The 26,722-nt window shown below is 41.0% G+C and overlaps 3 protein-coding genes across 12 annotated transcripts in view; 1 reads left to right on the top strand and 2 right to left on the bottom strand.

The window, feature by feature from the left end:
* STXBP4 (syntaxin binding protein 4) overlaps window positions 1–11,523 on the bottom strand; it is a 254,199-nt gene extending 242,676 nt beyond the window's left edge. For 7 of the 8 annotated variants that reach the window (XR_009731174.1, XM_061389991.1, XM_061389993.1 and 4 more), the window contains exon 1: window positions 11,435–11,523. The gene's annotated coding sequence lies outside the window, so the exon portion shown is untranslated. The remainder of the gene's footprint in view (window positions 1–11,434) is intronic. The other variant, XM_061389997.1, reaches the window with a different exon arrangement.
* Window positions 11,524–11,539: 16 nt separating this feature from the next.
* Window positions 11,540–18,071, top strand: LOC133231636 (cytochrome c oxidase assembly protein COX11, mitochondrial). Its single transcript, XM_061390001.1, has 4 exons — window positions 11,540–11,940; window positions 14,970–15,125; window positions 17,114–17,239; window positions 17,628–18,071. Exons 1-4 carry the CDS (start codon window positions 11,590–11,592, stop codon window positions 17,841–17,843), a joined length of 849 nt encoding a protein of 282 aa, XP_061245985.1. The 5' UTR covers window positions 11,540–11,589; the 3' UTR covers window positions 17,844–18,071.
* Window positions 18,072–18,515: 444 nt separating this feature from the next.
* Window positions 18,516–26,722, bottom strand: part of TOM1L1 (target of myb1 like 1 membrane trafficking protein) — a 62,064-nt gene continuing 53,857 nt past the window's right edge. For 2 of the 3 annotated variants that reach the window (XM_061389998.1, XM_061389999.1), the window contains exons 12-16: window positions 25,793–25,844; window positions 24,073–24,178; window positions 23,395–23,476; window positions 19,713–19,777; window positions 18,516–19,132 (exon numbers count right to left, since the gene is read on the bottom strand). In XM_061389998.1, coding sequence (XP_061245982.1) covers window positions 19,714–19,777; window positions 23,395–23,476; window positions 24,073–24,178; window positions 25,793–25,844 — 304 coding nt within the window. In that variant the 3' untranslated portion in view covers window positions 18,516–19,132; window position 19,713. Of the gene's footprint in view, window positions 19,133–19,712; window positions 19,778–23,393; window positions 23,477–24,072; window positions 24,179–25,792; window positions 25,845–26,722 lie in introns of those variants that run through there. The other variant, XM_061390000.1, reaches the window with a different exon arrangement.

Here is a 26,722-nt window from a genome sequence, read left to right as displayed (position 1 = left end):
ACTTGCACAGCCAGTAAACACAAGAGAAAGGAAAGACCTATTAAAACAAACCCAAAACAATCAAGAAAATGCCAATAGGAACATATGTATCAATAATTACCTCAAATGTAAATGGATTAAATGCACCAACCAAAAGATACAGATTGACTGGATAAAAAAATAAGACTCAAATATATGCTGCTTACAGGAGACCCACTTCAGACCCAAAGACACATACAGACTGAAAGTAAAAGGATGGAAAAAGATATTCCATGTGAATGGAAACCAAGAGAAAGCTGAGTGGCAATCTTTATTTCAGACAAAATAGACTTTAAAGAATATTATAAGAGACAAGGAAGGATACTACATAATGATCAAGGGATCAATCCACGAAGAAGACATAACAGTTGTAAATATTTATGCATCCGTAGGAGTACCGCAACACCTAAGGCAAGCAGTAACAGGCATAAGAGGGGAAATCGACAGCAACACAGTAACAGTAGGGGACTTTAACACCCCACTTACACCAATGGACAGATCATCAAAACAGAAATCAGTAAGGAAATACACACCTTAAATGAAATATCAGACCAAACGAACCTAACTGATATCTTCAGGACTTGCCATCCAAATGCAGAAGAGTACACTTTCTTCTCAAGTGCACATGGAACATTCTCCAGGATAGACCACATCTTGGGCCACAAATCAAACCTCAGTAAATTTACAAAAACTGAATTTGTATCAAGTATCTTCTCTGATCACAATGCTATGAGACTAGATATCAACTACAGGGGAAAAAAAACTGCAAAAAACACAAACTCAAGGAGATTAAACAATACATTACTAAATAACAAAGAAAATACTGAAGAAGTAAGGAAAGAAATCAAAAGATTCTTAGAAACAAATGACAGTGAAAACACGTTGACCCCAAACCTATGGGATTCAGCAAAAGCAGAAGGAAGTTTATAGCAATACAGTCATACCTCAAGAAACAAGAAAAGCATCGAATAGACAACCTAACTCTAAATCCAAAGCAGCTGGAGAAAGAAGAAAAAAACACCCCAAAGTCAGCAGAAGGAAAGAAATCATAATGATCAGAGCAGAAATATATGAAAAAGAAATGAAAGAAACAATAGCAAAGATTAATAAAAGTAAAAGCTGGTTCTTTGAGAAGACAGACAAAACTGACAAACCACTAGCCAGACTCATCGAGGAACAAAGGGAGAAAAATCAAATCAACAAAATTAAAAATGAAAAAGGAGAGGTTACAACAGAAAACACAGAAATACAAAAGATCATAAGAGAACATTATAAGCAACTATATGCTAGTAAAATGGACAACCTAGAGGAAATGAACAGATTCTTAGAAAAGGTCAACCTCCAAAGACTGAACCAGGAAGAAAACGAAACTTTGAACAATCCAATTACAAACACTGAAATCGAAACAGAGATCAAAACTCTCCCCAAATACAAAAGCCCAGGACCAGATAGGTTCATAAGGGGAATTCCATCAAACATTTAGAGAAGAGTGAATGCCTATTTGTCTGAAACTCTTCCAAAAAATTGCAGAGGAAGGAATACTTGTAAACTCATTCTAAGAAACCACAATCACCCTGATATCAAAACCAAGCCAAGACAACACCAAATAAGGAAATCACAGGCCAATATCACTAATGAACATAAATGCCAGAATCCTCAACAAAATTCTAGCAAACAGAATTCAATAATACATTAAAAAGCTCATCCACCGTGATCAAGTCGGGTTTATTCCAGGGATGCAACGATTCCTCAATATATGCAAATCAATCAAAGTAATACACCATATTAACAAATTTAAAGATAAAAACCATATGATCATCTCAACAGATGCAGAGAAAACCTTGGACAAAATTCAGCATCCATTTATGATAAAAACACTTCAAAAAATTGGCATAGAAAGAACCTACCTCAACAGAGTAAAGGCTACATATGAAAATCCCACAGCAAAAAATTATTCTCAGTTTTCAATGAAAAACTGAAAGCATTCCTCCAAAGATCAGGAACAAGACAAGGATATCCACTCTCACCACTATGATTCAACATAGTTTTTGAAGTCCTAGCTAGGGCAATAAGAGAAGAAAAATAAATAAAAGGAATCCAGATCGCAACCTAGTGTCTATTAAACAGAGTGAGTAAGTCAGAAACAAATATAAATATCACATACTGACATATATATGGAATCTAAAGAGATGGCCAAAGATAGAGAAGCTCTATACATTCAGCAAAAACATGACTGGGACATGACTGTGGCTCAGATTATGAACTCCTTATTGCCAAATTCAGATTTATATTGAAGAAAGTGGAGAAAACCACTAGACCATTCAGGTATGATCTAAATCAAATCACTTATGATTATACAATGGAAGTGACACATAGATTTAAGGGACTAGATCTGACAGAGTGCCTGATGAACTATGGACGGAGGTTTGTGACATTGAGGAGATAGGGAGCAAGAACATCCCGAAAAAAAAGAAATGCAAAAGAGCAAAATGGCTGTCTGAGGAGGCCTTACAAATAGCTAAGAAAAGAAAAGAAGCAAAAAGCAAAGGAGAAAAGGAAAGATATACCCATTTGAATGCAGAGTTCCAAAGATAAGAAATAAGAGATAAGAAAAGCCTTCCTCAGTGATCAGTGCAAAGAAATAGAGGAAAACAACAGAATGGGAAAGACTAGAGATCTCCTCAAGGTGATTAGAGATGCCAAGGGAACCTTTAATGCGAAGATGGGCACAATAAAGGACAGAAATAGTATGGACCTAACAGAAGCACAAGATATTAAGAAGAGGAGGCAAGAATACACAGAAGAACTGTACCAAAAAGATCTTCATGACCCAGATAATCACAACGATGATGTGATCACTCATGAAGAGCCAGACATCCTGGAATGTGAAGTGAAGTGGGCCTTAGGAAGCATCACTACAAACAAAGCTAGTGGAGGTGATGGAATTCAGTTGAGCTATTTCAAATCCTAAAAGATGATGCTGTGAAAATGCTGCACTCAATATGCCAGCAAATTTGGAAAACTCAGCAGTGGCCACAGGACTGGAAAAGGTCAGTTTTCATTCCAATCCCAAAGAAAGGCAATGCCAAAGAATGCTCAAACTACCACACAATTGCACTCATCTCACATGCTAGTAAAGTAATCCTCAAAATTCTCCAAGCCAGGATTCAACACTACATGAACTGTGAACTTCCAGATGTTCAAGCTGTATTCAGAAAAGGCAGAGGAACCAGAGAACAAATTGCAAACATCTGCTGGATCATCGAAAAAGCAAAAGAGTTCCAGAAAAACAACTACTTCTGCTTTATTGACTATGCCAAAGCCTTTGACTGTGTGGATCACAATAAACTATGTAAAATTCTGAAAGAGATGGGAATACCAGACCACCTTACCTGCCTCCTGAGAAATCTGTATGCAGGTCAAGAAGCAACTGCGGGGAGCGAGCTCCGCCCCTGGCAAAGGTCTTGAGGAAGGAGGCTTGGCATACGCAAAGGCGGGATCAAGCCTCAGGAGTCTCCCTGGAAATTCTCGAGCATCTACCCCCAAAACCAGAGTCTGCCTACTTTCTGCTTTGTGCTTTCACCTACACCTCTGACTTTATGGGGGGCTGTCCCCCACTACCTCTCTCTGAAAAAAGAGTTACCTTACAGCTCCAGTTAATAATTCTTGGGTGTGACAGTGTTTAAACCTACAAACTCCTTTGGAAATCCTCTAGCCTGCCTGAATAGGTTTTTCCGGCCACATGTGATTGTTCAGAGCCTCCCAACCGTGAGAGGCAGGAGATGTTCGAAACTGTCTAAACACAGATTCCTTTGAGTAGTTAAAAGATTGATTAGAAATTGTATTGGTGAAGGGTTTTTCACTTATTGGGCCAATGTTTGCTGCTAAGTCTCCATACCCCTTACCTACTGTGTCCTTGGCAGTGTATTGATTGATATAATGGGTGTATAGAAATGTAAGTAGTAGCCTCAATGTTTGTAACCTTGGACGCTTGAGTTAATTCTTTTCTTGATTGAGCCCACCTCACCTTTGCCCTATAGGAATGCAACTCTATCCAATGCTTTTTGGAGGCTGGCGCCTGACTTTAGAATAATCGCCTGACTTTGGAATAATCACTTTTAGAGAAAAATAAGTTTCTTAAAATGTTAACAGGCCTCCTGGCCAGAAGATGATGTAAATCACCTGAACTTTTGCATATAAGTTTGAAAGCCTGGCTTCGATTAGAACCAGGAACTGCTGTCCTTGCATGACTCCACCCCTTCCCCCATTATCCTCTATGCACAACTTAAGGTAAAAACTACTTTGAAAAATAAAGTACACCCCTTTTTTGTTCACCGAAATTTGGTCTCCCCATGTCATTGTTTCTTTCACCTTCTGGCTGAATTTTTCCTCTGAGGCGGGGAAGCTCGTCAAGCCTACTAATTTTCCTGGGCTTCTAAGATCCGACCGGGGAGGCCTTAGTGTCTCCTCTCCTTCGGGAGGACAGGAGGACGCCTGTGGCATTCGTAGGTGACGTTAATTCCCTGCTTTGGAATTTTATTCAGCCTCTTTTCTTCACTGAATTTTCCTACTGAGCTATCCTTATTTCAGCCGCTTTTCTCCACTAAATTTCCTCACTGAGCTATCCTCATTCTATTACTCTTTATATCCTTAATTAACGTTTAATTAAGCAATTGTTTCCTGATCTTCACCTACGCCGTCTCTCCTTCGAATACCCTGGATCAGCCGGGGCTGGACCCCGGCAAGCAACAGTTAGAACTGGACATGGAACAACAGACTGGTTCCAAATGGGGAAAGGAGTATGTCAAGGCTGTATCAGAGAAGGCAATGGCACCCCACTCCAGTACTCCTACCTGGAACATCCCATGGACGGAGGAGCCTGGTAGGCTGCAGTCCATGGGGTCACTAAGAGTCAGACATGACTGAGTGACTTCACTTTCACTTTTCACTTTCATGCACTGGAGACGGAAATGGCAACCCACTCCAGTGTTCTCGCCTGGAGAATCCCAGGGACGGCGGTGCCTGGTGGGCCACCGTCTATGGGGTCACACAGAGTCAGACACGACTGAAGCGACTTAGCAGCAGCAGCAAGGCTGTATATTGTCATCCTGCTTATTTAACTTATATGCAGAGTACACCATGAGAATCATTGGGCTGGATGAAGCACAAGCTGGAATCAAGATTTCTGGGAGAAATACCAATAACCTCAGATATGCAGATGACACCACTCTTATGGCAGAAAGTGAAGAACTAAAGAGCCTCTTGATGAAAGTGAAAGAGGGAGTGAAAAAGTTGGCTTAAAGCTCAACATTCAGAAAACTAAGATCATGGCATCCAGTCCCATCACTTCATGGCAAATAGATGGGGAAACACGTAAACAGTGACAGACTTTATTTTGGGGGGCTGCAAAATCACTGCAGCCATGAAATTAAAAGACACTTGCTTCTTGGTAGAAAAGTTATGACCAACCTAGTAACCTCTGCTTACTTAAAAGCAGAGACATTACTTTGCTAACAAAGGTCCACCTAGTTAAAGCTATGGTTTTCCCAGTAGTCATGTATGGATGTGAGAGCTGGACTATAAAGAAAGCTGAACACTGAAGAATTGATGCTTTTGAACTGTCGTGTTGGAGAAGACTCTTGAGAGTCCCTTGGCCTGCAAGGAGATCCAACCAGTGCATCCTAAAGGAAATCAGTCCTGAATATTCATTGGAAGGACTGATGCTGAAGCTGAAACTCCAATATTTTGGCCACCTGATGTGAAGAGCTGAAGACTCTGATGCTGGCAAAGATTGAAGGCAGGAGAAGGGGACGACAGAGGATGAGATGGTTGGATGGTCTCACTGATTCAATGGACATGAGTATGAGTAAACTCCGAGAGTTGGTGATGGACAGGGAGGCCTGGCATGCTGCAGTCCATGGGATTGCAAAGAGTCGGACACAACTTTGCAACTGAACTGAACTGAAGCCCATCAGCAATGCAACTCATTTGTCTTGAAGTTGCAAGGAGAGCAACATGCAAGCCACAGCCCAAACCAGTGGGAAACAACAGATAATTGCTTCAAAGAAGCAGTTCTAGGCTTCTTGAAAGGAGATAATTAGACCAACAGCTCACTGCTCACACAAGTTTCCTGAGACTGACTGCCCTCTGCTTGGTAAGCAATGCAATCCTATGTACCCCTTGTCCTAAATGCTTATGACAGTATGCCTAATAAGCCAAGGCCTCTGCTTTTATGGCATATACATGTTTCATTGGGAGATAATAAAAATGGAAACAACATGAGCTAGTTTCAGATACCGAAAGGTAACAGATCATATGTGACTAGACAGGAGATTTAATTTAAATTCCAGCTAAGATCCACATAATAGATGAGCCAGGAGAAAAACAGGGACCCAGTATTCCAGGTGGAGAACAGGTATCAAGGCAGCAAAAAGTTTGGAGAGTTTACAGAACAAAGAGTGTGGCAGTATCATGGCGGATGGGGAGAGAAAAATGAAGTCAGAGAAGCAGGTAGGGTCTTAGAATCTTAGAGGTCATTGTAAGGAATATGAATTTTTGCTTGATCTTATTTCATACAATCTGACTATTCTCAGAAGACCTGCATTTGCTTTTTGCCTTATCTCTTATCTTTAACTTCTACTCACTCTAGGTAGGCTGACTGAACCCTAGCCTGAATTATGTCAAAATGTCAGTCAGGCCATCTGAGATATAATCAATCTGGGGGAAGGGGTTACTACAAAATGAAAATATAAAGCTCCTTGTTAAAAAAAAAAAAAAAATATTAACAATTTCAAGATAGTGACAGCAGAGCATTAAACTAAGTACATGGTCCAACTAAGTAAGGGGCCTGTTTAAGAGCAAGGCCCTGTGTGACTGACTGCACAGTTCACAAACCCATGAGGCTGGCACTGATCTTGAAAACCATTACTTGAAAAAAAACGGCTTTTACTGATAAATGACTTCTGTTTTCATTTCACCTTAACTGTCAATCATATAAACTTATTCAAGACCTTTTAAATGGAGTAGCCTTTCAAATATGTTAGTTAAAGGAAGCTGCCAGGAAGTAAGAAACTAGCATATTAAGACTTACTGAGAGAACGTTATGCCACTATCCTGCACTAAATGGAAAACATAATGAACACAGTAAACATACTAAACACATAGTAAAGATACTAAAAAATGTAATTACAAACCAAATTTTAAAAACAATACATCTTTATAATCTTTGAATCTTCAGAAAGCCTAAAAAACCAATAATCGGATAAGAAAACATCATGACTATCAAACCATTTTTTTCCCCATTTTTCCTTCTTTTCCTACCTTCACCTATTTCACTCAACTGTCACCCCTCCTAAATGGTTTGTATGAAAAATAACCTACTATTTTACCTACTATGTAAAATTGGACATGATCAAGCAAGAAGAGATAAGAAAGCCTTCTTCAGCGATCAATGCAAAGAAATAGACGAAAACAACAGAATGGGAAAGACTAGGGATCTCTTCAAGAAAATCAGAGATACCAAAGGAACATTTCATGCAAAGATGGGCTCGATAAAGGACAGAAATGGTATGGACCTAACAGAAGCAGAAGATATTAAGAAGAGATGGCAAGAATACACAGAAGAACTGTACAAAAAAGATCTTCACAACCTAGATAATCACGATGGTGTGATCACTGACCTAGAGCCAGACATCCTGGAATGTGAAGTCAAGTGGGCCTTAGAAAGCATCACTATGAACAAAGCTGGTGGAGGTGATGGAATTCCAGTTGACCTATTCCAAATCCTGAAAGATGATGCTGTGAAAGTGCTGCACTCAATATGCCAGCAAATTTGGAAAACTCAGCAGTGGCCACAGGACTGGAAAAGGTCAGTTTTCATTCCAATCCCAAAGAAAGGCAATGCCAAAGAATGCTCAAACTACTGCACAGTTGCACTCATCTCACACGCTAGTAAAGTAATGCTCAAAATTCTCCAAGCCAGGCTTCAGCAATACATGAACCGTGAACTTCCTGATGTTCAAGCTGGTTTTAGAAAAGGCAGAGGAACCAGAGAACAAATTGCCAACATCCGCTGGATCATCAAAAAAGCAAGAGAGTTCCAGAAAAACATCTATTTCTGCTTTATTGACTATGCCAAAGCCTTTGACTGTGTGGATCACAATAAACTGTGGAAAATTCTGAAAGAGATGGGAATACCAGTCCACCTGATCTGCCTCTTGAGAAATTTATATGCAGGTCAGGAAGCAACAGTTAGAACTGGACATGGAACAACAGACTGGTTCCAAATAGGAAAAGGAGTACATCAAGGCTGTAATTGTCACCCTGCTTATTTAACTTATATGCAGAGTACATGATGAGAAATGCTGGACTGGAAGAAACACAAAGTGGAATCGAGATTGCCAGGAGAAATATCAATAACCTCAGATATGCAGATGACACCACCCTTATGGCAGAAAGTGAAGAGGAACCAAAAAGTCTCTTGATGAAAGTGAAAGTGGAGAGTGAAAAAGTTGGCTTAAAGCTCAACATTCAGAAAACGAAGATCATGGCATCCAGTCCCATCACTTTCTGGGAAATAGATGGGGAAACAGTGGAAACAGTGTCAGACTTTATTTTTCTGGGCTCCAAAATCACTACAGATGGTGACTGCGGCCATGAAATTAAAAGACGCTTACTCCTTGGAAGGAAAGTTATGACCAACCTAGATAGCATCAAAAGCAGACACATTATTTTGCCAACAAAGGTTCATCTAGTCAAGGCTATTGTTCTTCCTGTGGTCATGTATGGATGTGAGAGTTGGACTGTGAAGAAGGCTGAACGCCGAAGAATTGATGGCTTTTGAACTGTGGTGTTGGAGAAGACTCTTGAGAGTCCCTTGGACTACAAGGAGATACAACCAGTCCATTCTGAAGGAGATCAGCCTTGGGATTTCTTTGAAAGGAATGATGCTGAAGCTGAAACTCCAGTACTTTGTCCACCTCATGCGAAGAGTTGACTCATTGGAAAAGACTCTGATGCTGAGAGGGATTGGGGGCAGGAGGAGAAGGGGACGACAGAGGATGAGACGGCTGGATGGCATCACTGACTCGATAGACGGGAGTCTCAGTGAACTCCAGGAGTTGGTGATGGACAGGGAGGCCTGGTGTGCTGTGATTCAAGAGGTCGCAGAGTTGGACACGACTGAGCGACTGATCTGATCTGATCTGATAGGTAACTAGAAAGGGTTCATAAGATCCAATTATTTGTTGCTAAAAAATGATATTACAAATTAAATGTGCCAAGTCTGAGATGTCAGTCCAGTCCCTGATGTTTTAAGTTTGAAATAAACATCTCTACCTGCAGGAAACGGCTGCACTAGCCTTGCCCAAGGTGTCCGCATTTCATTCATGGTAGAAGCCATTACTTAGCATAATTTATCAGAATGATTTATGCAACATCACAAGCATATTCAGGCTCATTAAGAACTGCAGTCAACACTGTTCTACTGCTATCAAGATTACTGTACCTTGGAAAAGAGTAATTTCATTTGCAATTAATTATAAGCAAAAATCCAAAACAAAGACATTATTATTGACAAATTTATGCTGCTACCTGTTGATATATTGAAGGGTTGCCTGGAAAAAAGAATGGTCAAAGGGAATGCTTTGTTGATTTCAGTGACATTAACATTTGCATGGGGTTTGAGTCTATGCTGTAAGGAATTTAAAATATGACACGTTTTAACGTAATAGAGATGACAATCTAGTGTAAGAACTAAGGTCGTTACAGATTAAAAAAAAAAAAAAAACTGGCAAACATTCTCATAACACAAGAATAAATTTTCAGAATCAAAGAATCTTGAAATTTTTGTGCCAAAGTAGAAGAGTCAGAAGATACTTTTTTTTTTTTGGTTTGTAATTTTCTGGCCCTGTGACCACAAGTTAATCAATTACTCTTTCAAGGTGACCATCATCACTCACCTGGACTACTGCAATTGCCTCCTAACTGTTCTATTTTCTTTTTTGCTCTCTTCCCCTTAGTCCACTCTCCATTCCAAAACCAGCATCTTTTTAAAAATGTGAATCCGATTTCACTTGTAAGCTTCATATTATTTTTAGAATAAAATACAAACCCTTGATACTCCAGTTAAAAAAATAAATAAATAAACAAACCTTGGACGTGGCTTAAAAGGTTCTATTACCTGGCCCTGTATACCTGCTCTGACCCATTTATCACTCTTCTTCCTGCTCACAATGCTAGGAACACACTGGCCTCCTTTTTGTTTTTCAATGGTAAGTAGCTCTTTCTTGCCTACCCGCCTTTGCATGACTTAGAATTGTCATTCGTAGGTTGCTCCTTATCATCACCCTGGACTAAGCTCAAATAGACCTTTCTTTAGTGCCCCTCCTCTTGACTTTCAATCACACTGTACTGATTGTTATCTGAAACTCTTGTGTATCTGTTACTTGCCTTCCTCCTGAGTCCCTTCAGTAAAAGGACACATTCTATAACTGATCTTCTTTGACTTTCTCTGTGCTGTAGCCCCAGTAGGTAGAACGATGTCTGGCCCACAGTAGTACAATAAATAAAATGTTGAATGATTTGAAGTCATTTAACTTCTCAGGATTTCAGTTTTTTCATCCACAAAATGGGTATAATTATAACTACTCTGGACATTAGCAATAAAGTATCTTCATATATACTGTTACGATTTTTATTTTACAAGTAAGGCCGCTAAGTTTTAAACAGGTCAAATAACTGGACTAACGACACAAGGCCATAGTGAGGACCCGGGTATGAATCTAGACCTGTGTAACCTCGGAATCTGATCTCTAATAGTTGCTTGCAGGATGCTTCCTTTCATTACGGCAAAATCGGCTATGCAGTCCGCCCCAGCTTGGTCTGCAGGACAACTGAAAAAAAGCTATTATATCCCCCCTGCGTTTATTTTTCAAGATAAGCAGTCCATTCCCTTCAACCCCTCCTTAAATGATCCTCACATCCCGGTCACCATCCTCTCAAAAACCAGTCTGACGACGTCTCTCCCGTCCCAGAACTGGTTAATTTTCACTGGGCAAGTGGTTAAGGGACACGAGACCAACAGAAGCCAATTCGCAGGAGCTGAGAAAATAAAGGTGTGCGAGGGTCCAAGTGGGCTGTGGTTGACACAGGAAGGCTTCCTGGGAGAGGTAATTCTTGAGCCCAAACCCAGGACACCGATAGCGGACCGGCCACCAAGGGCCCGCGCGGGACACGGCCGCGGGCAGCCGCCAGGGCGAGACAAAGCCTGCTGGGGGCTGGAAATTTCAGGGACACAAGCCATGTGATGATGGAGTGCACGCGGAGGAGCGCGAGGCGTTTTCCTGAAAGTAAGTTAAACAAATACTGGAGGAAAGCGAAGTGGGAGGAACAGTTAATAACAAAATCGCGAACTTACCCGGCCACCGGGCCTCCGTAGCCCTACCGCAAAAGCGGCTACCTGAGAGCCGTAGCCTAGGCAGCGGCGGGCTCAACCCAGAGCTCGCGAGACCGAGGAGGCCTCGCGAGATCCGCCCCCTTGCCCCTGACGGGCGGACGCGCTTTCCGGGCGTCATGGGAGGGCTCTGGCGTCCGGCTTGGAGACGCGTCGTTTTCTGCGGGTGGTCTTGGAGCCACCTTGGGCGCCCAACCCGGGCTGCTGAGAGGGCAGAGCCGTGTCTCCGGCCGGGGAGGAGCGGGCCGGCGGGTACTGAGCAGGGACTGAGGCGGCTTGGGACATGGAGGCGCCCGAGCCCGGCGGAGCAGCCGGCTCGGCGGCCGAAGAGCACGAACCCCTACACGCGCTCGCAGGAGGAGGACTGGCGGCGGCGGAACAAGACGGTCCTCACCTACATGGCCGCGGCGGCGGTGGGCATGCTGGGCGCGTCCTACGCCGCCGTGCCCCTTTACCGGCTCTACTGCCAGGTAGGGCTGGCGCGGCCCGCCGGGCGGCCCTTCTGGAGGGGCGGAGGGCTGGGGCGGCTCCCTAGACCTCGAGGCTCCGCGGGCCCCGGTGGAGGACTGTCCCAGAGGAAAACGGGCCTTGAAGTTCATCAGGAAAGCTAGTGACAGAGCTGCCGGTCCAACTCGAGCTCTTGTGTTCTTGCCCGGACCCCACTGCCGAGTGAAATTCCCTGCTCTCAGAGCTGACACCCGAAAGGTCTGCAGCGTACACTCATGTATCCAGCCATCTCCTGCTGCTCACACGCCTGCCTGCTTTTAAAATGTAATTTATGTTCATACTTTCCCTCTGTGAAACACATACAGGTTCTGTGCAAAGGCTAACCCTGGAAACGGGAGTTGCTTCCTACTTATGCTTAAACTGGGAGTAGCTTTTTATCTGTACAAACTACTGTGATTTAGGACTTTGTATAGATGACTTAGGACTTCGAGGCTTTTCCCGTTTGTTAATATGTAACTGTAATGTCCTTCCTCCGAGCTCCCTTTTAGATCAGAAACTCCAGTGCAACAGCATCATTACCTGAGAGGGGAACTTGAGTACAGGTTGTTGGATCCAACTCCAGAACTGGGTAATCAGGAACTCTGGGGCCCAGCAATGTGTATTGTAATAAGTTCCATAGCAGATTGTGATGCAGACTTAATGTTTGAGAACCGCAGGCACAGGGCTACTTCACCTGTTACATATCCATGTTTTGCTAAGTTCTTAAGCAGTAGTTTGCTGCTTTGGGCATTAGGTCACCCATGGAGCTTCTTAAACATATCAGGGCTTCCCTACCCCAGAGATTCTGATTAGGAGACCTGGGTAGGGTCCAGGAATTTCTGTTTTAAAACCGTGCCATGAATGAGAGCTACACTTTGGGTTCATTCACTAAGTGAGTAATAGCTGATTCCCAAACTTTGTTGTACATCGGAATCGCCAATAATAATGAAACTGGAATCTAAAGAACTTTTTAGTCTCTTAAACTCATTGGAAAAGACTCTGATGCTGGGAGAGGTTGGGGGCAGGAGGAGAAGGGGACGACAGAGGATGAGATGGCTGGATGGCATCACTGACTTGATGGACGGGAGTCTCAGTGAACTCCAGGAGTTGGTGATGGACAGGGAGGCCTGGCGTGCTGCGATTCATGGGGTCGCAAAGAGTCAGACACGACTGAGCGACTGAACTGAACTGAATATTAGCACTTATATGGGAAGGGGGAGTGGCTTGATTGCTGGAGGATGAGTGTAGAATGTGAGTTAATGTTCATCACAAGCTAGCCTGGACCAAGCATAAATCCCCAAACTACCATTGATGAAATCATAAACAGAACTGAATCCAAAACATCTAGTGTAGATCTCCCCAACCACAGGGCATGGGCAGGGGGCGGTGGGTGGGTGATTTTATTTTCCAGGGAATATTTAACAATATCTGAAGACATTTTAGTTGCCACAACCTGGGAGGTGAAGGGGGAGCGTGCTGCCTAGTGGGCAGAGCAGAGAACAGACCCATCCCTCACCCCCGCCAGAAAAACAAAGAATTATCCTATCCAAAGTGTCATTAGTGCCAATGAAACCCTGCCGCAAACTGAAATGAACGACAGATGTCATTCACATGGATGAAAGTGCGGGGCAGGAAAGTAAAAATCTATTGTGGTTTGCAATCCTAAACTTAAATCACAGTTGGATGTTCAGTAGTGACATTTCCAAAAGAACGTCTTTTAATTTTTGGAATCACAGAACTTTAGAGCCAAAAATAAGGGATTATGTAAACGACTTCATACACCAAGCTCATTTTATGAGTATAGAAAGTGTAGCCCAAAGAAAGTAAAATTGAGTTTTTGGAGCTACTTAGTGACAGAACTAGACTGGAGCACAGGACATTTTCTTTTCAGGGCCTTTTTCTATTGTTTAATTTTGCAAATCATCACACTAATTTGAAGACTGTATTCAGAGACCGTCAGAAAGAAAACATTCAAGTGACTCAGGATGTTCAGAAACAAGTTACATCTTAAAACGTAGCCTTCTTGAACAGAAGAATAGGCTTGCCCTCTGATTAAACAAGGGTAAATAAAGGCTTGCCCTCTGATGTGTCTCGTAGGGTTATAATGTAGTTTCATAATGTGTGGCAGTTTAGTGAAGCTGATTGACTTGTTTAACAAGCTAAGGTAGTAGTACTGTATTTTGCTGGGAGTCTTCCATAGCCTCAAATTTGGTATTTTTTTCCCAGTATAGTAACAGATTAATTATCCGGAGACCACAGTTCTGGCAACCTCAAGCATCAGAAGAATGATGACCCTGGAAGTAAGGATTTTTTTTTAAGCATCTCTGATAAGGAAATAAGTAATGGCAATGAAGATAGACAAGAAGTGTCAGATACAGATTATCCTGATGCCTTATGATTAGTCCACTGAGTGACCAAAGAGGTTCTCTGATTAACTGATGATACCTATATAAAAGCTGTACAGTACTAAAAAATACAGAAAACATTTACAGAAACATTTTACCAACATGGCAAAATACTTAACGATGCTTGAGGAGAGCAGACTGTAGAAGTGAGTTTACAAACTAATCTGTCCACTAAAAGTTATGATACAGAAAAGGACCAGATAAGAATGTGGAAAATGGAATTAGTTTTATTGAAATGACAGCATTGTGGGTATATTTTATTTCTATTCATAATAGTTATTATGAAATACTAGCAATAAGGAGAAAGATGTTTAATGAAAAGTTCAGCTAAAAATTCAGAGCTCTGTTATCAGTGGAGAGTCCATTCTCTTTCAGATGATTCATTTTTGATCATTTTTACAACCAGGTAATTACAGAAAAATATGACTTTAACATACATAGACCCTTGACACCCAAAAAGTGGTCAAATCAGGTCAGTGATAGTATATAAACCTTGCTGCTACTGGATTATTGTTTTTAAAATTTTGTTTCATCCAGTAAATAGGTCATCAGCACCTAAAACTACTGTACTTTTGTTTAGCATATTATGCCTTGTTATCTTTTCCTAGACTACTGGACTTGGAGGATCAGCAGTAGCAGGTCATGCGTCAGACCAGATTGAAAACATGGTACCTGTTAAGGATCGCATCATTAAAATCACCTTTAATGCAGATGTGCATGCAAGTCTCCAGTGGAACTTTAGACCTCAGCAAACAGAAATATATGTAAGTACTTAAAGCAATGTTTAAAAGATTGCTTTTTCCAATTTAAAGATTGATTCTTTCATCACTTACTGTTTCACAATTTAGGAAACATTCATCTGAACTTAATTTCAGAATACTGACACATTCCATTACTGTAATTCTTTTATTTCCACAGACTACTTTTTGACAGTGCACTACACCTAATGTAACAAGGTATTCTTTTTAAGTTACATGGCGTCATAATAAAAGTTACTTTGGACCAATGGAAAATGTCCTATTTTTATTAGAATCATATTAAGAGTTCACTAAAAAGTTCTCTGGTCACCAATCTTGAGAGTAGGAACAGCTGTCCTGGTGTGTCAGACAGTAAAAAATATGTCTGCAATGCGGGAGACCTGGGCTTGATCCCTGGGTTGAGAAGATCCCCTGTAAGGGAATGGCTACCCACTCCAGTATTCTTTCTTGCCTGGAGAATCCCATGAACAGAGGAGCCTGGCGGGCTACAGTCACTGGGGTTTCAAAGAGTCAGACACAACTGAGTGACTAACACTTAAACTTATTTACCCCAGGTAGAGATGATATAAGAAACTGTTGGAAAACATTGGTTACGCTGGAAAGTAGTTTACTGGTTTACATCAAAATATCCCTCTCTCTCGGAGAAGGCAATGGCACCCCACTCCAGTACTCTTGCCTGGAAAATCCCATGGATGGAGGAGCCTGGTAGGCTGCAGACCATGGGGTCGCTAGGGTCAGAAACAATTGAGCAACTTCACTTTCACTTTTCACTTTCATGCATTGGAGAAGGAAATGGCAACCCACTCCAGTGTTCTTGCCTGGAGAATCCCAGGGACGAGAATCCCCTGGTGGGCTGCTGTCTATGGGGTCGCAGAGTCGGACACTACTGAAGTGACATAGCAGCAGCAGCATCCCTATCTCTTAAAATAAATTTAAGGATTTTTGAAGTAATCATACTAAAAAGTTATATTCTAGCTCAGAAAGACTATGCACCTTAAAAGTTGCCTAACATCTTGCCTAGAAGATTTAACTGAAATTACCTCATGAACTGAGGAATAACCAGAAAAGTTTAATTGTAACTCTTATTGGAAAACTCTATGAATGTTAGTGCTTTCCCGGGTTAGTAATCCTGACTGAATCTCTTCAGTGATTGAGGGTGTTAAAGATTGTGGTTCTGAGTATTAATTCCAGTCACACAGTAGTATACAAGGTATTAGTGGCTAATCTGGTACATGTGACAGCATCCTTTGGACACTAGTCAGTGTCCAAATACTTTAAAGCTTGCGATTTATTTTATCCATTATTTTCTCTCAAAAGTATTAGTGCTTTTTGGCTAAATAAAATTTCTATTTAGTTGTTTTATTTTGGTCATACATATAATTTACTCTGGTTATAAACTAAGTTTAAGGTTGGTAACGTTCTCTAAAAAGTGAAGTGAAAGTTGCTCAGTCATGTCCAACTCTTTGCAACCCCGTGGACTGTATGTAGCCCGCTACCGTGCTCTGTCCATGGAATTCTCCAAGCAAGAATACTAGAGTGGGTAGCCATTTCTTTCTCTAGGGGATCTTTCCAACCCAGGGATTGAATCCAGGTCTCCTGCACTGTAGGCAGATTCTTTATCGTCTGAGTCACCAAGAGAACGGAAGCCTTTTTCTAAACAGAATCTTTAGTCAGTTTATATAATATTCAGGGTAAGTGTTAAGAATTAAGAAGACTTGGCTGTTCTTGGACACATTTTAAATAACTCATCTGCAGCTTATCACTTCAAGACTTCAGACATATAAGAGAACAATCCGTAATGTATGTGTAGAGCAATGGTTCTCCACTGACATGCAAGTAACATTTGAAGATCAAATGTTCTTGATCTTCAATTTATTTTGCTGACTCTTAAAATTAGATTAGGCATTATGGTCTGAAATGAAAATACTAATTTAGTATGGAGTGCAGATTTGTAAGATTTAAAGTGTTGATAATGTGTATTTTCCTTAAAACAGGTAGTGCCAGGAGAGACAGCACTGGCGTTTTATAAAGCTAAGAATCCTACTGACAAACCAGTAATCGGAATTTCTACATACAATGTTGTACCGTTTGAAGCTGGACAGTACTTCAATAAAATACAGGTATAACTGAATGCAAATGTTACAGAATGTGATAAAAGTACATGAGATTGGTACTAAATTTACTGCAGTGTTTTTTTAGAAGATATAAATTTTTGAAAGTTCATTTATTTTAAAATTCAAACTATTTTTTTCATTGCTTATAATAATTATGCAGAGGTTGACAGCCAAACTATATGGATATCAGTTTTTTTAAGATTAGAAGAATTTGCTGATTCTCTATCTTTAAAAGCAAAACTCAATCAGAGATGAAAGATGCTGTTATCCTATCATAGAATTTAAAGATTATAATTAACAGTATGCTTATTAAAGCCAATAAATGAAGCACAGTTTCTATTCTAGGTAGCAGAATAGAAATACTAATTAATGAATACTTTTCTATAACTTTTAGTGCTTCTGCTTTGAAGAACAAAGGCTTAATCCACAAGAGGAAGTAGATATGCCAGTATTTTTCTACATAGATCCTGAATTTGCTGAAGATCCAAGAATGGTGAATGTTGATCTCATCACTCTTTCTTACACTTTTTTTGAAGCAAAGGAGGGGCATACGTTGCCAGTCCCAGGCTATAATTCAAATCAGCAACTAAGTCCTGCTTCAAATTTGTGATTTTTAAAAAGTCATGTACCTTGTCTTCTTAGAGAAGTATTTAAACTAATATGAAGCCTTCTGTTTTAAATGTTATGTACGGATGGTTCTTTTCTTCCCAACTCATTTATCCTACTTAAAATGTACGACAGTTCAAACCATGTATGTTAGCAGAAACTTGATTCAGCTCCCCTTTAGGTTATCAGCACTTCGTACTTGTAGCAATAAAATTTATTATTATTTCTCAAATAGTTGGTTATTTTCATTACGAATAGTCACTATTCTAAAAGCTCAAAACAAAAGAGTAATCACTGAGCCCTAACAGCTTACCCAAAGACTACATTTTGACTTCAAATCTGACTGTATTTCCCCTTTAAAATCTAGGGCTATTTTACATTCAGAGTACTAAATAAGTACTTTGAAAGTCTGCTACCATGAAATTTAAATAAAATGCATTAAGTATATCTAGTAGGCTTCCAACGTTTCTTGTGATAATTCCAAGTCCCCAGATTTTAAATCATAAGTGGGATTGTGAGGATTTACTAACATTAGAAGTTCTTCTGAAAAAAAAGAAAAAGTTCTTGAACTGTTTTAATAGTAATTCATTTGTCATTATAATTTGTGACAAAGGAAAGTACAAGTTATCCTGAATGTTTTCCAATAGACTTTCTTCCAAAAAGACAAAAACAACCATTTAGTGTTATAAAGAATTGTATTTAAAGGCAACCAATGTAGAATCCAGTGACCTCTTAGGGTAAACCTGAAATACAGTTGAACTACAATCATCAAAGCTTTCACAACTTATAATTCTAAATAAGAGTGTTATTTATAAAGAAGTGCAAATTGACTTTTACATTCAACTTTAGGTAAATAAAGGCACTCAAGTATTCTTCCTGAATCATACAGTTTTTCCATATCAGGCTTTCACTTATTAACAATTATTTTGTACTGAAACAGTCTTCATCTACTCTTACCCCATCTCTTGTGATGATTATAAATGTAGGAAGGCCTGTGAAAACATAAGGTGCTACATTTAACCTGGTTGGCCTCAGTACCATGAATTTTTGTTCTGCCTAAGTTTTAAGGGAATATATGTTACAACCAAGTTCTTCTGAGATAAAGCTTAAGCTGCTGTCAGGAACCCAACTGTGACTCTTCTGTTTAAACCTCATTAATGCAAAGGAAAAATGTTCCACTGTGGTTTTGATGTTTTGGAAGGTCTAACTTGTGGGTCTCAAAGCTGGACAGGGTCCACCTTTTGGAAAACTGGCACCCATAATGCTGCTAGTGAACTGGTCATCCATTTCCACCTGGAGTAAAAAGAAGAGTCAATTATCTCCATCCTTTCCCCTTTCCCCAGTCCTTGATAAGTAGACAGCCACAGTCAAGTAGAGGAAAGGTGGGAATGTACTGCTTCCACATGGCAAGTGTGAAGGGAATAAACATGGTTAATAGGTTACTGGTGGCTGTGTGCATTTATTAGTAAATAAATGGAATGATTAGTAAAGCAACAGAATCCAGACCAACCTAGAATAACAATAAATGGGTTCTACCAGTCCCAGTCACCAAGTATTAACTGTACATAGAATACAAATCTGATTCTATTGCTAAGAATTTTTTTATTGATCAGCTGTTTTTGTTAGCATTAATATTTTTATATCATAAACCGATTTCTGCATTCCCAAGATTTATAATTTTTAGCTAACATGGTCACAAAGAATCTGTCTCATTGATCATTACAATTTGAGTGACATAGGAACTTGTGTAATAACTTCACTCATCAAAGTGTCAGACTGAGATGGCCCTTACAGAACATAAATAATAAATGTAGAAAGTGACAGTTACACTAAAATCATGTGGGATGTAAGGTGTGTGAGTTGAAGTCTTTACCTCAACAATTACTGTGACTTTGAGCTCCTTTGTGGGGATGAACATCAATCTCTTCATAAACAGCTCTGAAACAAATAAGTCATCATGGTAAATTGATAAATATCATGGTTATAGATCAATTTCAATGTACTATTTTGGCTTTTAACTGCCATCATCTTAAAGCAAAAATCTGGTGCCATTTTAGGTGTTGAGGCTATATCAATAAATAAAAACAAAGGTCTCTGCCCTGAAGCTTACATTATAAAAAGTACTTTAGATTCTAATGCTGCTGTTCCCATGCATCTTACAAATATGTATCTTATATAACCATCATATAATTTAATGAGAAATATGGCTCAAATTTAGACAGCTTGCTTTCTGCTTTAAAAAAAAAAAAAAAGCAAAAATTGTTCAGCTTTCCCTGGCTTAAACATTAAAAATTAATATTCTAGCTTATTTAACCCCTGTCTTCTTTGTACTTTGTATATAGTCATTTTTCTGTGATAGTCTTCATTTGTCTTAACGTATGTCTATAGATAGAAAATATCTATACCTACAAATATGGCATTAATATACACAGTATAGCAACACATGACTAAGAAAAAAAACTCATAAAAATCAAAGCACTTTGAAGACATAATCGCTAACTTCAAGAAGTGCCAGCATGGTCCAGAAATTTTAATGTTTCTCAGTTTTGTCTTTCATTTTCCACAGAAATATTTTAGCCTCCTTCACGCTACTCAGATCTCTGACGCCCCTCCTCTCGGTTGGAAAAACCTAATATCTTAACAAATTAAATGTCTACGTGGAAACCTGATGTTACCATCACCAAATCTTCAAATCTGTTTTCATCTGCACCATCATCTACTTTTATGATCCTATCTATTAACCCCTGGCTTCTTGAACACTTCACTCAGTCTCCCTCCCTGAGTCTTCAACCTCTCATTCTCTACTAAATCTTACCCCTCAGGATTCACAGATGTTCCAGCATTTCCCATTTTACAAAATAATACAGTCCTTTATCCGATGTCTACTTAATTGCGTCAGTAATACTCTAGCTGCCAGACCACTTTCCCCAAGTCCTTCATGTTTAAGTTTCTTTGTAAGCTGCCTGTGCACCATCTACTTCATCCCTTTTTAATGCACTGAGATTTGCCTCTGTCCCTGTCAACTTCTACTGAATCACTCAAGATTATCTGTCACTTAGTCCATTGTCTAGTGTTGAGTCCTTGTCTGTCTTCAACGACGTTCATCGCATTTGTGCACTCCCTTCTTTTTGTTTCCAAACTGCGATTTCCACATCTGGGGATAGGTTCTGTGTTGTTCTCTTTGTTCCTGACTTTTCCATTTCTCTCCCCAGTGCCTGCAACAGATTCCCAAACTTGTCACTACACTAAAAACTGCAGGTCTTAATTTGAATGTCACTTCTCAGGCTTTCTCTAACCCCCAATTAGTTCTTTCTGTTATATATTGTCAAGTCAGTATCTTTCATACTATTAACACAAACTGCAAATACATGTTTGCCTGCTGATTTAATTTCTGCCTCCTTATTAGATTTGCCCTCCATTAGGTTCAACGTTATAAATTAGGCACCAATCATTTTCCCTTGTACATAGTCAATTTTCAGTCATATGTCAAATGAGTGAATTGTGTATGTATATGTATGTATATTCATAAGTACTGTAATCTGTGTTCTGCTGGAGTAGAAATTCTTAACCTGGGGTTCATGGACAACCAGTGATGTGATAATCCCAGGACTTTTCATGTAAGATTTTATGCTTTCCTTAGGGAGAAGTTCCCTGGATCTCATGTAGCATTTAAAGAGATTGAGACACCCTACCACGCAGAAAGTAAGAACTCAGTGGCGGTGGTAGTTCTTCAGTCCTTAAGTCATGTCCGACCCTTTGTCACACTACGGACTGCAGCATGCCAGGCTTCCCTGTCCTCCAGTATCTTCCACAGTTTGCTCAAGTTCATATCCATTGAGTTGGTGATGCTATGTAACCATTTCATCCTCTCCTGCCTTCTTCTCCTCCTGTCCTCAATCTTTCCCAGCATCAGGGTCTTTTCCAGTGAGTTGGCTCTTTGCATCAGGTGGCTAAAGTTCTGGAGCTTCAGCTTCAGCATCAGTCCTTCCGATGAATATTCAGGGTGATTTCCTTTAGAATTGACTGGTTTGATCTCCTTGCAGTCCAAAGGACTCTCAAAAGTCTTCTCCAGCACCACAATGTGAAAGCGTCACGAGCTTTCAAAGTGGTAGGGAGTCCCCAAACTTCACCTCTCCAGCTTCTTGCTATTTCTTACCTTTAACATCTCCTACACCACCACAACTACTTATAACTATCTCATAATTAACTAGATTATAATAATCTGCTTCCTATTTGCTTGGAGAAACTGATTAAAAAAACATGCGTTCTTGAGACACCATACCTAGTTTAACTAGTTTCTAATTCCTTAAACCACTAACATATTCAGTGATACTTTATCAAGCAGAATGAAAGTTTCACAATCCTGTTAGGAAAAAATATTTAATGAACTCCTAAGCTTATTGTAATAAGCCTGGGACTGCATAGTGGCTGCCTGTTTAAGATGAGACAGGTTCTGCAGGCCTGCTTCATTCACTTACAAATCATTCCAAAACATCGCTACACTGAGGGTGTGAACCAGGGGGTCAGGGTCAAAAACTCAAATGCCTGCACATGTCAAGCAGATCAGATGAAGGTATGTGGGGGCCTTGTGAACTGAGACAGTGCAGCCCCATACTATTGCTAGCGTGTAAAAATGCGGGCTTGGCACAGTTGTCATATCAACAACCATCCAGAGGTTCAGATAGTTAGTGAAATATCCCATCTTTTAACTTGGCAATTAATTTTTATGTGCATATTTAAAATTCACATAGGTCAAACAAAACACAGTTGCAGGCAAGATAAAGCCTGTAGGCTGCTAGTTTCTAAACAATCATTTCTATAAAAAAGCTTTAATCATTTTAAACAATTTTGGCGGTAACTTTCAGTTAGTCAAAATATATTAAAACTAATGAGCCTGTGTGCATGCTCAGTTGTGTCTGACTCTGTGACCCCACGGACTATAGCTCTCCAGGCACCTCTGTCCATGGAATTCTCCAGGCAAGAATACTGGAGTGGGTTGCCATTTCCTACTCCACTAATGAGGTTACCATCCCATAAATATTTATATACACTTGACCAATATGAAATCACAATACTGCTTTAAGGATTCCAAGTTAAAAAGTAATTTTTACATTAATAAGCACACTATTGTCATAGGTAGTGAAGATTAAAAACAAGTCCTTATGTAAGTTTTTTTCTGGCATTAGTCAAAGAACAACTAAAATATCCATCAACGTGATACTTAAGAGTCATCAATCAGTGAATACTGCCTTTCTCGAGCTGGAAAGAATCTGACTTTCTTCCAAGGCATCTATAAGGAAGACACTAATGCACATGATGGTTCTGCTTATTTCTTAGTGTGCAACCCCAGTGTTTTTATTTTTAAGTCACAAGGTCAAGAACGACAAGACCAACATTAAGAGCAACAGCCACCACAAAATCTCATAAATCACTTTTATGTAAGGTCATTGATTTCTGCTAAGGCCTAAACAAAGTTAATGTATAACCAAACCCTGTGAGCTGTGCTACCAAAGGGAACCAAGACAAAAAATATAATCATTTTGTAAATGACTTACTCTGTGGTGACAGCAGGAGCTAAGGGATCAAACTCCATTACTTCACAGTAATTGGGTGGCTGGAGATCGTTCTTTGTCATCGCTGTAGGCAACAAAAAGAAACACACATTGTGCTCTCTGTCTGACTCTGACCTCACACAGAAGATCCTAAGGAACACCTGACAACCAGAAACAAGCACACTGGTGTCCCAGTGCTACTGCCCAGTACAAGTCTACAGACGCCCAGACTCGGACTAAAGGTTCATGCGCCTCAGCACTCAGAATATAGTGTTCAGTGCAACACAAGCATTTCCACAGTCTCCTCATGTCAGTCACGGGGCTTCCCTTGTGGCTCAGCGGTCAAGAATCCACTTGCCAATGCAGGAGATGTGCCTGGATCAGAAAGATCCCCAGAGAAGAGCATGGCAACCCACTCCAATATTCTTGCCTGGGAAATCCCCTGGACAGAGGAACCCAACAGTCCATGGGGTTGCAGAGTCAGATGTGACTTAGTGACAAATGACAACAACAGTCATAATGAAATCTGCCTTAAATTTACCTCATGTAGCTTAAAAATACAAATGCATTCTATAATTTCTTCTCTCTGCATATCTGTCTTTAGTCACCAATAAATCTCTAGCAGACCCATCTATTCTCATAAGTTTCCTTATTTGGTGCAGATAATAAGGTCTTAAGTACCTGGATGATTGCTGGGCAGAGGTGGCAGTCTCTGGTTTGATGGTGTTGCTGGAACGGTCTGTAGGCTAACTGGCTGCAGTAATACTGAATTTGAATGTTCCAGAAACTGAAGAGAGCAAAGCACACGTTCAAATAAACATTCTAAGCTTTTATGATTTTGATTCCTAGCCTTCCAAGTGGCACTATCCCAAGAACTATATATTCTTAATCAGATAAGAATTACTAATGATTAACTATTATTTTAGTTTTTAAGGTAATATCCCCTTATAAAACCTACTGCTTTTCTGTCTGGTTTCATGCCCCCTGCACCTTAATTCCCATATAAAATGTAAACTAAAATATATTGCTTAAAACCCAAAAACCAGGAATGTATGGCTCACTCCAGAGTCTCCTGTCCCACACTGAATATAAAACCTTGGCCTCAAAGAGGCAAAACCATTAAGTACAAAAAAGCGTATCTGTCAGACCTGGTCAAGAGAATGCCTCACCACTGGGGACATGGAGCAGAGCCCTGTGGGTCCTGTGATTATCTGAGGGGACATGGGTCATATGCTCTGAAGCAGGCAGAGCCGGTGCAGCTGAAGCAGAGTAAGGCAAGGGAGGGGGCCGGAAGTACAGCTGGAGAGGCAATGGGAGAGGTCAGAGCGGCTTCTCAGGCTTTTATCGAGTAAAGTGGAGTCAGAAAACCACAGGTGGCTTTAGAGCGAATGAGTAACATAAACTTTATTTTTAGAAAAGATTTGTTCTGGTTTCTGTTTGGAGAACAGATTGTACGATGGGGTGGGGGTGGAGAGGGAGGCGGAGGCTGGAACAGCAGCCCTGTGGGAAGCCACTGCGGTCCCCATCTGATGTAGCTTGCACTGGGACGTGAAGGGGAGGTGGGAAGAAGTGGCTGCATGACAGATATATTTTGAAAGCAAAGGTAAAACGGTAAAGGCCAAGGACAGCTTCCCAAGGTTTTTGACCTGAACAACAGAAACAGTGGCCATTTACAGAATGGGGAAGACGGCCGAAACAGCAAATCGGGAGCTGAGGCTGAAAGCAAGCAAGGGGAGATGTGAAGTGGAAGGTGGAAATGTGAGCTCTGCACGTGGGGAAGGGGTATGGACTGGAAACAGCTTGTAAGTGCTCAGAGTCTGAATGGTATTTCTTGATACGAGACCAAAGACCAGAGAGGAAAGAATGTGGGCAGAGAAATCTGAGGCCTGACTCCCGGGGTCTCCAACACTGAGAGGCTGGTAGAGGAGAAGAGGTCAGCAAAGGGATGCAGAAGAGAGCAGCGGGAGAGCCTGAAGGGCGCAGTGTCGGAAAGCACGCGTGCAGACGGGAGGAGGTGACGGGTCTCAGCTGCTGCTGATCAGGCAGGATGAGCGCTGAGCACTGCAGGACTAGTCAGTCATCGGGAGGTCTCTGGTGACCTTGACAAGAGCTCAGCCCGTGAGGCGGCTGAGAGGAGAACTTGCCTGAAGTCCGTCAGATGATGGGAGCAAAGAGAGCACAGATAGCAAATAGAAACAGTTCCAGGGGAATTCTGTTCCTTTACTATCTTTCTAATGGAAGTGAGACCAAAGAGGCAACAAGGAAAAGCCCTAACAAGGGCTTCATTAACACCTTATGAAGAAATTTTGCGCAGAACGTGAGAATTAAGGACTGGGAGCTCCATTTTAGCATGATAATCTGCTCCCTGGGGGCACTGCCCGGGAAGTCCTTCATTACTTACACTCTCGTATGTATGACTTGAGGCGAGGTTTTGGCTGGTCCTTTGGGCAAACCTAGGATAGTGTGATAATAGAGCATGATTACCCTACAGTGAGAACACAGTGCAAAAAGATGACCTTCCTGGTCTAAAAGCAATACCCACAATGCACCTTCAGACTGCACAGAAGTATTAATTGTATAGAACAACTGCCAGTGGTGGTGGTGCCCACCAGGTCATAATGCCCAAACGCCAAAGAGAATGAGGACAAAGCACTGGTGCTGGGCAGCAGCAGCCCGAGACCTGGAGCGCACTCTATCGGTCACAGCAGAGCCTTCAGTCTCCGCATGACAGCAGCTACTTCTAAAGGATGAAAGGCAAGGCAGAGTAGAGGTTAGGATGCAGGGACAGTTTGCAGTTGGGAGTAAACACATTTGCCCTGTCTCTTTCACCAAATGCAACTATAAAATCTGGATAGAAGGCATGGGGCAAATATCTGAGAACTGCAAGGTAAATACTAATTACAGGCTAATTGGGAAAGAAGACTAGAATTGGAGTATCAATGAATTGTTGGTGAACTTACCATGTTCTGCCCCTCTGGGTATTTCCAAACTGGCATGCAGTGCAGCCTAAAGCCCACCTGGACAGCGAGGACACACAGCTCCAGGAGAAGACGCTCATTCTCACTCAAGGAGCAGGAAGGGAAACCCCAGTGCCCAGAGTGTGCAGGGCAAGCCTCGTCCCTTTCTTCCTCTTCCTTCTCTCACTCGAATCCCCGGGCAATCCCAAGGCGGCCGCAGTGACAGCAGAGGCAACGGGGACCGACAGGGGCTTAAACCTCTGAGAGGCAACTTCCACTCTAAGAGGGGAACTGTGATCATCCCAAGAGGATGAGGCAAAACCTTGTTTCTTTTACCCTTTCTGTCCTGCCGTTTGGTCCCCAGTACAAGCGTA

Source organism: Bos javanicus, chromosome 19 (genome assembly GCF_032452875.1).
Source record: "Bos javanicus breed banteng chromosome 19, ARS-OSU_banteng_1.0, whole genome shotgun sequence".
Classification (NCBI taxonomy): domain Eukaryota; kingdom Metazoa; phylum Chordata; class Mammalia; order Artiodactyla; family Bovidae; genus Bos; species Bos javanicus.
This window is presented reverse-complemented; position numbering and strand designations above follow the sequence as displayed.